Source organism: Gadus chalcogrammus, chromosome 15 (genome assembly GCF_026213295.1).
Source record: "Gadus chalcogrammus isolate NIFS_2021 chromosome 15, NIFS_Gcha_1.0, whole genome shotgun sequence".
NCBI classification, from domain to species: domain Eukaryota; kingdom Metazoa; phylum Chordata; class Actinopteri; order Gadiformes; family Gadidae; genus Gadus; species Gadus chalcogrammus.
The window spans coordinates 8451363-8467500 of NC_079426.1; the positions used below are offsets into that span (position 1 = coordinate 8451363).

The following is a 16138-nucleotide window of genomic DNA, read 5'->3' on the forward strand; positions in this document are numbered from 1 at the left end:
GACCTCATCCAACACCGCCACCCAGTGGTGATGGAGAGAATAACGGGACATACTAATATAACATAGAACACTACAGTCTTATACTGTGAGCCGCCCAGTAAAACCAGTCTGCTACTGATTATACTGGAAGCCGCCCAGTACAACCAGTCTGCTACTGGTTCTAATAGGAGCTGCCCAGCTCAACCACTGTCTGCTACTGGTTCTTCTTGGAGCTGCCCAGTTCAAACACAGTCTGCTACTGGTTTTACTTGGAGATGCCCAGTACAGCCACTGTCTGCAACTGGTTCTACTGGGAGATGCCCAGTACAGCCATTGTCTTCAACTGGTTCTACTGGGAGATGCCCAGTACAGCCATTGTCTTCAACTGGTTCTACTGGGAGATGCCCAGTACAGCCATTGTCTTCAACTGGTTCTACAGGGAGCCATTTGACACAGCAGCTGAACTGCAGGTGCGTCCAACACATCAACAACACACACTGTCACATCAACACATCAATAACACACAGTGTCACATCAACCCATTAACACATCAACAATACACACCGTCACAACAATACATTAACACATCGACACATTAACAAGACACACGTCACATTAACACATCAACATATTAACAACACGCACATTAACAACACACATCAACACGTTAAGAACATTCACTGTGACATTAACACATCAAAACATTAAATGTTGTGTCGATGTCGTCACATCGACACAACAACATACACGTCACATCATTAAATTAACAACACAAACCGTCACATGAACACATCAACAACAACACACCGTCACATTAACACGTTGACAACACACACCGTCACATCAACACATGAACAACACAACGTCACATGAACACATCAACACACACATCAAATGAACACATCAACAATAACACTGTAACATTAACACATCTGCACATCAACAACACACACCGTCACATCAACAATAACATCGTCACATTAACACATCTACACATCAACAACAAACACCGTCACATCAACACATCAACAACACACACCATCACATTAACACATCATCAACACATGAACACATCAACAACAGACACTGTTACATTAACACATCAACAACACATACTGTCACATCAACACATCATCCCATTAACACATCAACAATACACACCGTCACATCAACACATCCCCACATGAACAACACCGCCATCACCCCCGTCAGTGCGTAAGTAGGCAGAGTCTTACCAGGACGTAAGTGTCGTTCTCCTGCTTCTTCCGGTGCATCAGGAAATCTGTTGGAGGAGAAACGAATGAGGACCAGTTTGAACAACCGTCCCCCCCTGGACTGGGGCCCCTTGTACTGGGACCCCCCCCGGACTGGGACCCCCTGGACTCGGACCCCCCTAAACACCTACTACTACAACGCACCACATAAACGCACACACTACACCACACACACACTAAACACACACACCCTACCCTACACTACACTACACACACACATCCTATGCCATGTACACTACACACACACAGTAAACACCACACACAGTAAACACACACTACACCACAGACCCCCTGTGTCGTCTGTTTCTCGACACAGGAGGAAGGATACACGGGATAACTCCGCCGACAACAATCACAACACGCCGTCATTGGTTGTTGTTGTTGATGTTGTTGTGTCCGGCGGAGTTGGGCGTGTACTGAGCGGCCGGACAGAGGAGTGTCTGAGGAAGGTCTGAGGAAGGTCTGAGGAAGGTCTGAGGAGCCCCCCCCCCCACCTGCCGTTAGCCGTTAGCACAACAAACCTCCAGAGTCTCCGCTGTGGAGGACGTCCACCGACACCGCGTCGGGCGGCGGCTCCGGTGGAAACACCTTCCGCTCGGTCACCCCCGACGGGACCACGTCCGGCTTTGAGCCGTACTTCCTGGGGTAGTAGTCCCCGACGCCGTGGTACGGAGCTCCGGCTGAGGACGTGGATGTTCGCCCCTCCATCTTCAGGCTGCAGGCGGAAGTCCTCCAACGGGATGTGATTGGCTCCAAAGCTCGGCTCTTCCTCGGTGGTTTCCGGACGGTCCGCGGGCGCCCCCAGGCGGATGGAGGGGGAACTGACCCGCAAACGCGCGTTAACTCCGTTTAAAGCGGATTTCATGAACAGTTCTCCACAGAACAGAATCAAACACCGTTTCATTGAAGAGAGTTTAATGCCGTATGATATCAGAATAGCAGGCTAGTCCACACAATGCAAAAACAGTAGGTACAGAACAATATAGTGTCAACAGTGACATAATCACATAGAATACTAGGATATATATATATATATATATATATATATATATATATATATATATATATATATATATATATATATATATATATATATATATAGGCGGGGGCTGGTCTCCATTTGAGGGATGTGATTGGTCCAGGGGGGGGGTTGTGTCGGGGGATGTGATTGGTCGAGGGGGGAGGGGGGGGGGGATGTGTAGGCCGATGACGAGACGCGACCCCCTGCTGCGCTTGTATCTCCAGGCGAGTCTACGGTGTCCTCCGTCGGTCCCTCCCGCCAGCGTGACTCGCGCCGAGGAGACGCCCCCCGCGACATGGCAGCCCCTTAGGACCCTGGAACGCGGTAAGACCCCAGGAACACGGTAGGACCCCCGGTACACGGTAGGACTCCTGGTAGGACCACCGGTACACGGTAGGGTCCCCGGTACATTGCTAGTGTTAATGCTACCCGCTAGCTGACTCCTAGCCCAACCGGGATTGAGCCGTCAGCCTTGAGCGGTAAGGATCTTAATGACACAACACAATGAGCGGAGTGTTGATACATGTGGATACCAGCGCTCCAGAGGTCTGGAGATCAACACGTAGGCCTATTATATAGTATTTATTGTATTTATAGGGTATTCTCCATGCCTCTGCAGTGGGTCCTGCTCAGTTAAATTAGTAATAGATATAGTACTGTAATGTATTATGATATAGTAGTATAGTATGTATGATATAGTACAATAAAGTGTCATGTCTGCAGTGGGTCCTGCTCAGTTATATTAGTAATGTATATTGTACTATATAGTATTATAATATAGTAGTATAGTAATAGATACTAATATATATTCTCTTCTATAGTTAGTACTAGTAATCAGTAAAATATATAGTATGATATAGTATACTATATAGTATGATATAGTATACTATATAGTATGATATGGTATATATACTATGATGTAGTATGATATAGTATATTTTATTCTCGGCCATTCAGCATGAGTTCTATTCTACAGTGATACTAGTTAGTAATAGATATAGTATTATATAGTATACTTATACTATACTATATAGTATACTATAGTATACTGTATATTATGATAGAGTATACTGTATTCTATTCTCTTTCCAGCGGCCATGCAGCAGACGTTCTATTCTACAGTAATAGTAGTCAGTAATAGATATAGTATGATATGGTTTATTATATGGTATGATATAGTATGCTATGAAGTATGATATCGTATACTATGATATAGTATGATGTAGTATATTTTATTCTCTCTCCAGCGGTCAGGCAGCAGGCTTTCTACTCTACAGTAATAGATACAGTAGGATACTGTATACTGTATCCTCTGTCCAGCGGTCAGGCAGTAGGCCTTCTACTCTACAGTAATAGATACAGTAGGATACTGTATACTGTATCCTCTGTCCAGCGGTCAGGCAGTAGGCCTTCTACTCTACAGTAATGGATACAGTAGGATACTGTATACTGTATTCTCTTTCCAGCGGTCAGGCAGCAGGCCTTCTACTCTACAGTAATAGATACAGTAGGATACTGTGTACAGTATTATGTTTCCAGCGGTCAGGCAGCAGGCCTCCTACTCTACAGTAATAGATACAGTAGGATACTGTATACTGTATTCTCTGTCCAGCGGTCATGCAGCAGGCGTTGGGCTCCAGACCCGCTGAAGGCCTCAGCAGCGTAGGGGGGGGGCTGTCGCTGGGCTGCTCCCGATGTGCGGGGAGGGACCGCCCCGGGACCCTGGCCTCGCTGCGGACCACCATGAAGCCCCTCCCCCAGCGCCCCCCCGGTGCCCCCCCCCTGGGGCCCAGCGGGGGGCGACGGTCTCCCCCCAGGAGGCGCCGGACCAGGAGCGCCGGCGTGGGCCCCAAGGACGAGGAGGAGGAGGTGGTGGAGGAGGAGGATGCCAGGAAAAATGCGGAAGGTCTGAGACGGATCCTCTTCCTCAGTCTACCCAGTCCGCCTCACCCAAGACCACCCACCGACCCGGGTCCAGACCCAAGATCCCCCACAGACCCGGGTCCAGACCCAAGACCCCCCACAGACCCGGGTCCAGACCCAAGACCCCCCACAGACCCGGGTCCAGACCCAAGGCCACCCACAGACCCGGGTCCAGACCAAAGACCAGCGCCTGGAGGTGGGTCAGACCCAGACCCTAGACCAGCGCCTGGAGGTGGGTTAGACCCAGACCCTAGACCAGCGCCAGGAGGTGGGTCAGACCCGGACCCTAGACCAGCGCCAGGAGGTGGGTCAGACCCAGGGGGTCCAGGGCCGTCTGTGGAGTTTGGAGGAAGGGATGTTCGGACCGGTAAGGAAACTGTTACTGCTGATCCACTCCTGAACTCTGAATCCTAGAGGCTAGTATTTTTTTAGATAGATAGATGTATAGAGGTATAGATATATAGATATAGATATAGATATATGGTGGTATGGTTATAGATCTATAACCACATGTTTATAGATCTGGGGGGGGATGATTGGTCGAGGGGGGGGGGGGGGGGGGGGGATGTGTCGGCCGGTTATAGATCTAAAACCACATGGTTTAAGATCTATAACTATACAGATAATAGGATCTGTTGTTATAGATCCTAGTATCTGTATGGTTATAGATCTAAAACCATGTGGTTATAGATCTATAACCCAATGGTTCTAGGATTTATAACCCCATGGTTACAGATCTATAACCCCATGCTGTCTGTCAGATGTCTCCCGGTGGGCGGGGCTGGAGGCGGTGGTGCGTGGCCGGCTCGCCGTGCTGCTGCACGCGGCCGACGGCAGCATGCAGCGCCGGCTAGCACGTGTCAGCTGGGAGCTAGCCCGCACGGACACGGAGCTGCTGTGTGAGCGCGCTCACTGGCGCCACCTGGCCCGCGAGCGGCAGGAGGCGGCGGAGCGGCAGCGCGCGCTGAGCCGCCAGGTGGACGTGGCCGTCAGCGTGATCGCCGCCCTGAGGGAGCAGCTCAACGTCTCGGAGGACCGGCTGGAGCAGCGCGAGAGGTAGGTAGCCCGTCGCTAAGATCTAGCTAGCCTGTCGCTAGGAGGTAGCTAGCCCGTCGCTAGGAGCTAGCCTTCGAGTCCCAAGGAGTTAGCTAGCCCGTCGCTAGGAGCTAGCTAGCCCATATGGCTCTACTCAGAGCAGAGGGGGAGCCCCGCCCCTTAGACCTCAGTAAAGAGTAGAGAGTGGTCGTTGGTTCGCTAGCTAGCCCCTAGCTAACCTCATTCACAGCTAATGCTACAATGCGCTAACAACTCAGCGTCTGCTCCCTGCTCCCAGAGAGGCGCTGAGCATTCAGAGCTTTTTGGCGGCGGCGGCGCGGCAGGAGGCCAGCGGGAGGCTCCGCCTCCAGCGCTTCATCGAGGCGCTGCTGGAGCGGATCGCCCTCGCAGAGCGGCGGGTCCGGTCCTACCAGGGGGAGGAGCACGCCGACTGCCAGAGGAACCGCCCCCCCACACAGGTACAGACACACACAGGTACACACACACTTACTGCCAGAGGGACCGCACACAGGTACATACACACACTACCAGAGGGACCGCACACAGGAACACACACAAACACAAAAGTCCCCACACAGGTAGACACACACACTTTCAAAGTGCTTTGTAAATTGCACAACAGGGTAAAGCCCAAATGCATTCTAGACTACTAGAGCTAGTTCTTTGTGTTTTTCTATATTTATCCTTGACCTGTGCGTGTCTACGTGTCTGTGGTCTCCTCAGCAGCTCGCTGAGCAAGCTCGCCACAGGATGTCCAAGAGCAGGCAAGTAGCTCCCCACTACCATGAGACCATGACATCATCACCAGCATGACATCATTACCAGCATGACATCATCACCACCGTGACATCATGAGTCATGACGTCATCACCTTCATGACAACATCACCAGCGTGACATCATCACCACCGTGAGACCACTACATCATCACCAGCATGACATCATCACCAGCATAACATCCTCACCACTGTGACATCATGATATCATCACCATCAGGACATCATCACCAGCTTGACACCATGACATTATCACCATCATGCCATCATGAACACTGTGACGTCATGACATCATCAACACTGTGACATCATGACATCACCATCATGACATCACCGGCATGACATCATCACTGGCATGACATCATCACCGACTTGACATTATCACCATCATGCCATCATCACGACCGTGACCTCATGACATCATCACCACCATGACATCACCACCCTGACATCATCACCATCATGACATCATCAACCCCATGACATTATCACCGACATCACATCACCACCATGACATCATCAACATCATGACTGTCTGTTTACTTTCAGGTCAGCAGGGGGTCAACCATACTCTGGTTTCCATGACAACAGGAGCTCCTCCTCTTCTTCCAGGCCCAGCCTGGACCAGGACCTGGACCAAGACCAGGACCCGGGGTGGGTCTGGGAGCCCAGACAGCGCTGCAGGTCCCTGGGCTACGATGTCTAGAGCGGACCTCCTCCTCCAGGAGACTGGCTAGGACCTGGACCTGGACCTGGACCTGGACCTGGATCTGGACCTGGACCTGGACCTGGACCTGGACCTCCACCGCTAGAGACCCTCACAAGCACCAGAACTAGAACATTATAACACAACAATACACACAACGCCACTAGAACCATTAGAACCACAACAACAATATAACCCAACAACAAACCCCACACAAGGAGAACAGCATTATAGAACAACACAACAACAATAGAATATAATCTAACAATGGTATAGCAAAACACAACACAATAACACAACATAACTACACATACATACATGATAATAACACAAGAGCAGTATATAACACAAGATCACTATATCAACACAATGAGACCACGCAACGTCACCTAAACCCTTAGCCTTGTTACACAACCGGTTACTAACGGTTACTGTCTTCTGAATGTAGCCCCGGGGTCCTGCTTTAACTTTTGACCTTTGACCTTTAACCTCTGGACTATGGCTCTGGGTGATGGAGTCTGCTGATCACTGCTACACACACACACACACACACACACACACACACACACACACACACACACACACACACACACCTGTACGTAGTATACTGCCCATCGGCCCGGTCTCTGGGGTTATACGTATCTCTGCTGTAAATGGTTCTGGGTTTTTAACTGTTAGTATATTTTGTAAATTCTGTGTCCAGAACTTGTGGTAGGAGAACATTTAAACTGATAATTAATAAAAGAAGGTATATTAATTGTGTGTGTGTGTGTGTGCGTGCGTGTGTGTGTGCATGTATGTGCGTGTTTGTGCTAGCTATAAAAGGTGTTTTAGGCATAGCATCAGGGCTAATTCAGCGCTCAAGGGAGTCTGGCAGCAGATGTCTCAGAGCGGCACGAAGCAGCACATAGAAAACACAGACTTCCTGGTGGTTCAGTAACGTTATGACGTCACGTGGTAGAGTCATGTGATGACGTCAAGGTGGTAGAGTAAGTTGATGACGTCACGGTGGTAGAGTAAGGTGATTACATCGTGTTGGTAGAGTAAAGTTAGGACGTCATGGTGTAGAGAAACGTTATTATGGTACAGTTACGTTTTGACATCACGGTGGGATGTTACGTTATGACGTCACTGCGGTAGACTTAAGTTATGACGTCAAGGTGTTAGTTTCCTATGTTCTGTTTGTAGAGCTCGTTAGAGGAACACTCTGTATAGCACTGTACTGTGAAGATCTGAATTAAACATGTATCCAACATCTCCTCTTGAAGGTCTTTCTGCTACCGGAAATACAAATGTAACTTCTGTTCCGGTCTGGGTAAGGTGGATCCAAGAAAGAGGCAGCAGGCAGCGAGGAGTTTGGAAAACCAAATACTTCTTTACTGAAGTGAGTACAAACGCAGTACAAACAACATGCCCTTTCCATGAGAAAAAAAGGTGTATTGCAACATTCAGAGTAATACTACTTTCTAAATCAGAACTAATATACCTGAAACATAAATACGTACCGGTTTGGATTTCATAACTGAACCAGAAAGAGTTACGTAGCCTATATTGTGTAAGTTTGCGCATTCACAGATGTGTGTTGCTAGCGCAGGGAAGAACATGTAGACATAAATGCAGAATGCAGCTACCGATATTAAATTAAAAAAATCAGACATGAAGCAAAAAGTTCAAGGCTGCAATATGAAAAAATAAAAGGGCTTTATTAATTACCAACACACGACACGTATTTGTCTCAATGTCTATATAAGGACCTAAAGATCATTGTTGTTATTGTTTAATCACATACTGAGGCTGTTCTGCTGGATAAGGTCATCCATTTTATCAACAGTTCATCTCCATTTATTAGAGAACCGCCTACACATGAGGACCTATTTTATGAAATGGTTTACTTGGCTGCACCAACACAAATGGTTCCGCGACTGGACTGTTGCCAAGCAACACATACACATGTCCTTCGCACTATCTTGCTGCTCGGCACCATGGGACGTCTCCCCAGTGACGAGTCTTTTAACGCTGCGGTGATGCGTTCCCGGCGATCGGAAGCACCTAAGACCAGAGGGATAGTGATACACTGGCAGCGCGGAGGGATACAAGAGTAATACACCTGCAGAGCGGAGGGATACAAGAGACAAACACCTGCAGAGCGGAGGGATACAGGAGTGATCCGCCTGTAGTTAGATCCCCAGACTTATACTCTAGATCAAGATCAGTGCTCATGGAATGCCTCGTGTCCGATCAAATTGCTTGATCGGAAATAATTGATTTTTATCTTTTTATTTTAAACCTACTTTGTGAGAGTGTCAAACAGACAACCGCTGCGGCTGCTGGGACTACGAATCCCACAATGCACCGCGCCGACTTGATGTGTATAGTGTCGTGCGGAGTGCGGACGTGAGAGACGTGCGTGACAGTTTTCCACAGATGGGCTGTTGTTGAGCTCGGTCAGACGCCCCGAGGTCATCGAGCTCCTCTCTGCAGCTCCTGCGGCTCACAGCGTCCCGAACCCGCGGGAGCGGAGACAAAGCGACCGCCTCAGAGTGAGAGGTGTACCGACCCTTCGACCCTGGCTGCCGCCGCGGCTCGCGGGGCCCGCTCGGCATGAGACCCGGGGACGACATGCGGAGCTCCGTTGTGCAGCAGGTCGCCCGCCAGGCGCTCGCCACCTTCCGGTGTGTCGAGGAGGCCGGCAGAGGTTTCCCGGAGCAGCAGAGCAAACTGCGGGCTCTGCTGAATGAGGTCAGGGCGGCGGACCTACGTCTGGTGGAGCCCCGGGCCGGGGCCCCCCAGCCGCCGTACCCCGGTGGCCCTCCGCCGGTTACCTACATGCACATTTGCGAGACGGACGAGTTCAGCATGGGGGTGTTCCTCCTGAAGCGCGGGGCGTCCATCCCCCTCCACGACCACCCGGGGATGAACGGTATGCTCAAAGTCATGTACGGCAAGACGCGGATCACGTGCTTCGACCGGCTGGACCTATCTCCGCTGTCCGGGACTCCCACCGGCCCGTCCGGCTCGCTCCGCCGTTCGGTGCTCCGGTCCACCGGGGAGTACACCGAGCACAGTGGCCCGTGCGTCCTCGCCCCCCACCGGGACAACCTCCACCGGATCGATGCGGTGGATGGACCCACGGCGTTCCTGGATATCCTGGCCCCCCCATACGACCCTGACGACGGGAGAGACTGTCACTACTACAAGGTGGTCCCGGGGGAGGCCGGGGCCCCCCAGGGCTCAGAGGTCTGGCTCATGGACATCTCCCAGCCACACGACTTCTGGTGCGGCTCGGAACCCTACCCCGGTCCCGGAGTGGGTCTCTAAAGACCAGGAGGCCCCTCATCCCCTCGGATTCTTAAGAACTAGAAGGTCCTCAGCAGCAGACTTACGGAGGCACTCAATATAAACCTCTTCCATGTTCTCATATTGTTCTTATCTGATCCAGTTCTGTTGGCAAAATAAACGCAACTTAAAGCATTTAACGTTTGAATTTCACTGTAGAACCGAGTGTTTCATAACTCTGAACCACGACCTGAACGGGGTTTAAACCTGATGATGACATGTTACTATTCCTTATGCCTAAACTAACCCTCTCTAACCTAACATGCAGGCTGGGGTTGTATTCCCTAAATAGCTCAGTAGATAGAGCAACGCCCTAGCATTGTATTGTTAGGGGTTCTTACTCCTTTGTTGTCAGGCCTGCGTTAATGTTACCGTGTCAGGCCTGTGTTAGTGTTACCGTCAGTATTATGCTACTGTCAGGCCTGGGCAATGTGTTACTGTCAGGTCTTTATTACTGTCTCCCCTTGCCTGTCTGTCAGGCCTTTGTTACTGTGTTAATGTCAAGCCTCGGGCCTGTGTTACCATCAGGCCTGTGTTACTGTCGGGCCTCTGGCCTGTGTGGCTTTCGGCATAAGCTTCAGGTTAAACTCTCTAAATGTGAAACATTAGCCCGGTAAGAATCCTCCTGTGGTGAAGAGTGCAGCAGCTCTATCTAGTGGTGGAACACATTATAACCGCTGCTACCGTGAGACAGGCCGATGGAGACCAGGTGAGACGGGTCTGATGGAGACCAGGTGAGACGGGTCTGATGGAGACCAGGTGAGACAGGTCTGATGAAACTAGGACCAGGAGGATCACTCTTTATTGAAAAACGTTCAATCACAATTTATCAAAAGACAGTTTTATATTAAAGGCTAGTTTGGTTCCTAAAAAAAGTTCAAAATCTTCAGCTTCAATCTTCCTCCTCCAAACCTGCTCCCACAGGTGTGGTGTTTGGGGAGTACAGGTGAGGTGTCTGTCCTCCAGACCACTATCTGAACACCGTCACCTGTGAGGTCCCCTGTACTATCAGGGACATATGGGGTCCTGTTCAGACGGAGGGACCTGTAACTCATCGCTACAAACTGCCTCAGGAACTAACATCCCTGAGTGGAGCCTTCTAACGCTCCCTAAGGAGGGTCCCTAAGGGTTGGGGCCCCAAGGGAGCCCACCTGACGTCCCCCAGGAGGTGCACCTGTTGAGTGATATGGGGGTGGGGGGTCGGGGGGGGGGGGGGGGGGGGGGGGGCCGCTGTAGAGCAGGACCCTAGCAGGCCTTCTTGTCTTTCTGTCTCTGGTGGATCTTCAGGTGTCGTCTCCTCTCGTCGCTGCGGGCGAACTTGCGTCCGCAGGTGTCGCAGCAGAAGGGCTTCTCCCCGGTGTGCGTGCGGATGTGCGTGGTCAGGTGGTCGCTGCGGCTGAAGGCGCGCAGGCAGACGCGGCACTGGAAGGGCTTGTGGCCCGTGTGGATGCGCACGTGGCGGCTCAGCTCGTCGGAGCGCGAGAAGCGGCGGTCGCAGCCGTCGGCGGGGCAGGGGTAGGGCCGCTGGTGCACCGGGGTCTTGCTGGGCCGGGTGGGGTACTTCCTGGGCCGCAGGATGGGGCGCAGCGGCAGGCTGTGGTGGCCGAACGCAGCCGCCATGACGGGGCCCTGGGGGGCCGGGCCGGGCGGCGCCAGCGTGAAGTTCCTGATGGTGTTGAGCGGCGTGAGGGGCGGGGGCGGCAGGCGGAGCGACTCCAGCGGGTACGCCAGCGTCTTCCTCTCCGGGAAGGCCGGCCCGGGGGGGTCGCGCTGACAGGCGGGTGGGTAGAAGCCCCCGTAGTCTGGGAGCAGGGGGAGCAGTGGGCCGTCGGCGGGGGGGGGCTTGGGGCTGTAGGGGGGGGCGGGGTGGTGGTGGTGGTGGTGGTGGTAGGACACGGCGCAGGTGGAGGTGGCCAGGTAGCTGGCCGACGGGTCGGGGTACAGGTCTGCGCTGCAGGCGTACGAGGTGGGCGGATGGGGCGCCGCGTACATGTGGCTCACGTCAGGCTGGCCGTGGGCCATGGTGGTGGACCTGGGGGAGAGCTAGACCCCTCTCTCTCTCCTGGACCCCTCTCTCTCTCCCCTGGCCCTTCTCCTCTCCTCTCTCCTGGACCCTTCTCCTCTCCCCTGGCCCCTCTCCTCTCCTCTCTCCTCTCCCCTGGCCCCCTCTCCTCTCCTCTCTCCTCTCTCCTTGACCCCTCTCCTCTCCTCTCTCCTTTCTCCTGCACCCCTCTCCTCTCCTCTCTCCTCTCCTTTCCTCTCTCCTCTCTCCTGGGGTAACCCCGCCCTGGCTCTGCAGGGCGTTGGGTGGTGCGTTGGGTGGTGCTGGTGGAGTTGTGGGCGTGGCCTCCTGTGGACCAGAGGAGAAGGTGTGAGAACCACCTGGTGGACCAGGTGATACAGTCTGAGGGACAGGGGCTGGTTTTACCATATGATGATGATGATGATGATGATGATGATGATGATGGTTATAATACAGCTCAGTTACAAGGAATAGAAATAGGAGAAGAAAATAAGCATGCAAACGTGTTATGAGTCTGAGTGACACACACACAAACAAACACACACACACATTGTCATATCATTACCAATATGTATCATTTATATCTAAAATGAACATTACATTTACATTAACAATTTAGATTGGTTTGAGATTAATTCATTATATTAACATATCTTATAACAATATAATCATTGATAGATATTATCTTTTTTATGAATATGAATTATTATAATTCTACATATTATATATTATACCGGTTTAGGGTAAGGGTAGTATCTAAAATATAATAATTAATAATTAATTCATGTATAAATTAATTTGAATATCCTTTTATATTTATTTTTTAATCTTAAAATTGATTAATGAATGAATGATTATAAAGCTCCTCAGCCCCATTCTAAATAAAATAATGGTAATATTAATAATAAGAGCGAGAATTATAATTATATTATGTAATTATATTTATAGTAAGCTTCAGAAATGAGGTTTATCTTAACACTAACATCTCAAATACACAAAGAGAGGTTTCATTCTCCCTCTCTCCCTCTCTCTACGCCCTGTCTCTCCCCCTCTCCCCCCTCTCTCTCGCCAGTCTTTTGAACGCCCACAGATACAAAAATGTTGGTTTGGGGGCCGCCCACCTTCTGACAGATGGAGGTCCCACACGCACACACACACACACACACACACACACACACACACACACACACACACACACACACAGAACATTGGAGTATGACTACAATATAATTTAATAAGTTCACTCATTCACGCTGATTCACAACTCACAATAGACACTAGTGAACTCTCCCTCTCTCTCTCTCCCTCTCTCTCTCTCTCTCTCTCTCTCTCTCTCTCTCTCTCTCTAACTCTATCTAAGACGCACAGAACAACTTACGATGACATTCAGTAATGAAACATAATTTCTTCAGTTAAGCTTACACACTCTCTCCTCCCCCCCCCTACACACACACTCTCAGTCTCAAACACACACACACCCTCAGTCTCACAAACGCACACACACAAACACACACTCTCAGTCTCACACACACACACACACACACACTCACGCTCTCGCTCACACACACACACACACACACACACACAGTTTCACACACACACTGTCTCACACACACTCAATCTCACACACACACTCACGCTCTCACACACACACACACACACACACACACACACACACTGTCTCACACACTTTCAGTCTCTCACACACACACACACAACCCCCCTCCCTGGGTGGATGGGTGCCCTCCTGCACCTTCGCCCACGCTCCTCGGAGCGGCCCGGGCGGGGGGGGCGGGTCACATGGTCTATTGGGCCGCTGGGGCGCAACCTGCCGATTAATCATGTGTCACGTGTGTGTTGTGTGGATATGGATCTTTGTCCACCTCCGGACCGCCACTCAGCCGGCTGCTCCCCGGACCCCCCCCCCCCCCCCCCCCCCCCACAGGGTGGGTCCTACGTTGTTCTGAGTAAGCGTGTAGGGTGTGTTGTGTTTTGTGTGTAGCAAAGTGTTGTGTTTGTAGTCTTTAGTTTGTTGTGCTGGAGTGCGGTTCTGTAAGTTGTGTGTAGTGCTTTGTGTTTAGGGTTGCGTGTAGTTTTTTATTGAAGTGTTGTTTGTGCAGTGTACTATCGTGGTGTGCGCTTCTGTGTGTTGTGTTGTATTAAGTTATGTCTTTAGTTATGTATTGTAGTGTGGTTCTATGTGTTGTGTTGTGTGTTCAGTGTCGTGTGTGTAGTGTTGTAGTCTAGTGTGTGGTGTTGTGGTGTATTAACCAGATAATGAATGGATCTCTCCCTCTCCATCCTATAGAGTGGCGGTTTGAGACTGGGTCGTGGTCCGGCCCCGCAGCCCGCTACAGGGTACAGGCTCCAGCCACGCTACAGGGTACAGGCTCCAGCCCCGCTACAGGGTACAGGCTCCAGCCACGCTACAGGGTACAGCCCCGCTAAAGGGTACAGGGTTCAGCCCCGCTACAGGTTCCGGCCCCGCTAAAGGGTACAGGGTAAAGCCCCGTTACAGGGTACAGTCCTCGGCCCCACTACAGGGTACAGGCTCCAGCCCCGCTAAGGGTACAGGCCCCCTCTACAGGGTTCAGGGTACAGCCCCACCAAAGGGTACAATCCCCCTCTACAGGGTACAGGGTACAGCCCCACTAAAGGGTACAGGCCCCCTCTACAGGGTACAGCCCGACTAAAGGGTACAGGCCCCCTCTACAGGGTACAGGGTACTGCCCCACTAAAGGGTACAGGCCCCCTCTACAGGGTACAGGGTACAGCCCCACTAAAGGGTACAGGCCCCCTCTACAGGGTACAGGGTACAGCCCCACTAAAAGGTACAGGCCCCCTCTACAGGGTACTTGCTCCAGCCCCGCTACAGGGTACAGTCTCCGGCCCCACTACAGGGTACAGGCTCCGGCCCCGCTAAAGGGTACAGACCCCTCTACAGGGTACAGGGTACAGCCCCGCTAAAGGGTACAGCCCCGCTACCGGTTACAGGCTCTGGCCCCGCTCAAGGGTTCAGCCCTGCTACAGGGTACAGGCTCCAGCCCCGCTAAAGGATACTGGCTCCATTAGAACACAATACCAGAGGCTAGGGGCTAGCAGTAGAAGCTAACCATCAGACCTGCTATTGAACATTCATGGTACAGTGAAGTTGCTTCTGGATATTGTGTGAATGAATGAAACAAGGATATAGAAAGTTTCAACTTTAACTCTTCAAATCTTTGTCTGCTGTTAGCGGAGGAAACTACGGATTAAAGTTGTAAACAGAAAGAGGTGTCTCTGCCTGTATCTGCTGGTCCAGCAGCACAATGGGCGCTCGGGTGCTCTGACGCTAACAATGAGCCAATGAACACCTCACCAATAGAGCAAGGCTGGGGATAATTATGAGATGCATTCACTGTTCTGCCCCCTATACCCTAACCCTACTCTTAAAGATGTCACTAATTGTTTTTATAATAACCTAGAAAATACGCTAAATACGGTTTCCTACATTAAATATGATGTATCATGTCAATAAAATCAACAAAATGTATCATATATGATCATTAAACATAATCAACCAGCATGATGATAAGTTGTCATAGAAATACAATCGACAAACAAAAAATAAGATACAGACACTGTTTATAAATATAAATAATATGAAGAGTAAAGGGATGTAATATTAGCATTACAACAGTAATACTCAGTATAACTATGAGTATACAGAGGTTGTAGTGCAGCAAGAGAAAGTCCATCTGCTCAAAAAATTAAATTGTTATTTAAGGTCTAAACAGTATTCTTTGATATCTTTATATGATCTTTATCTGATATTATGTAATATGTGATAACATACAATTTACGATGCAATATAATATCCGACCAGTTTCTGGTGGTCCATCGTATTCTACGTTTCACTTATTTAAAAAATGATCTTCTATTGGATTCTCTACCCCTATCACACACACACACACACACACACACACACACACACACACACACACACACACACACACACACACACACACACACACACACACACACACACACACACACACGTATACAC

The 16138-nt window shown here is 50.5% G+C and overlaps 4 protein-coding genes across 11 annotated transcripts in view; 2 read left to right on the plus strand and 2 right to left on the minus strand.

Annotated features, from left to right (window-relative positions):
• Positions 1-1980, minus strand: part of slc30a6 (solute carrier family 30 member 6) — a 16212-nt gene extending 14232 nt beyond the window's left edge. The window contains exons 1-2 of the mRNA XM_056608787.1: positions 1775-1980; positions 1215-1261 (exon numbers count right to left, since the gene is read on the minus strand). Coding sequence (XP_056464762.1) covers positions 1215-1261; positions 1775-1961 — 234 coding nt within the window. The 5' untranslated portion in view covers positions 1962-1980. The remainder of the gene's footprint in view (positions 1-1214; positions 1262-1774) is intronic.
• A 469-nt stretch (positions 1981-2449) lies between these two features.
• Positions 2450-14470, plus strand: znf365 (zinc finger protein 365). 8 transcript variants are annotated; one of them, XR_008904194.1, is made up of 7 exons: positions 2450-2598; positions 3887-4564; positions 4959-5253; positions 5531-5711; positions 5977-6017; positions 6578-8118; positions 14402-14470. XR_008904194.1 is itself a non-coding variant. In XM_056608791.1 (6 exons), exons 1-6 carry the CDS (start codon positions 2460-2462, stop codon positions 6732-6734), a joined length of 1491 nt encoding a protein of 496 aa, XP_056464766.1. In that variant the 5' UTR covers positions 2450-2459; the 3' UTR covers positions 6735-9002. The 8 variants fall into 8 exon arrangements, 3 of the variants coding, with proteins under 3 accessions (XP_056464766.1, XP_056464767.1, XP_056464768.1); XR_008904193.1 differs by lacking the exon at positions 14402-14470 and adding an exon at positions 8566-9002; XR_008904196.1 differs by lacking the exon at positions 14402-14470 and having other exon boundaries at positions 5977-6162; positions 6641-6700.
• Positions 9136-10205, plus strand: adob (2-aminoethanethiol (cysteamine) dioxygenase b). The gene has a single exon (XM_056608794.1). The coding sequence runs from the start codon at positions 9336-9338 to the stop codon at positions 10050-10052; it is 717 nt and encodes a 238-aa protein (XP_056464769.1). The 5' UTR covers positions 9136-9335; the 3' UTR covers positions 10053-10205.
• On the minus strand, positions 11316-12092 carry egr2a (early growth response 2a). The gene has a single exon (XM_056609926.1). It carries the CDS (start codon positions 12090-12092, stop codon positions 11316-11318), a length of 777 nt encoding a protein of 258 aa, XP_056465901.1.
• Positions 14471-16138: the final 1668 nt, after the last annotated feature.

Bases quoted from the DNA above. Each gene is read 5' to 3' on its own strand.
- adob (XM_056608794.1), top strand. From the start codon at position 9,336: ATGAGACCCGGGGACGACATGCGGAGCTCCGTTGTGCAGCAGGTCGCC.
- znf365 (XM_056608791.1), top strand. From the start codon at position 2,460: ATGACGAGACGCGACCCCCTGCTGCGCTTGTATCTCCAGGCGAGTCTA. The intron at 4,565-4,958 runs GTAAGGAAACTG...GCTGTCTGTCAG, and splicing joins AGGAAGGGATGTTCGGACCG to ATGTCTCCCGGTGGGCGGGG. The intron at 5,712-5,976 runs GTACAGACACAC...TGGTCTCCTCAG, and splicing joins GGAACCGCCCCCCCACACAG to CAGCTCGCTGAGCAAGCTCG.
- egr2a (XM_056609926.1), bottom strand. From the start codon at position 12,092: ATGGCCCACGGCCAGCCTGACGTGAGCCACATGTACGCGGCGCCCCAT.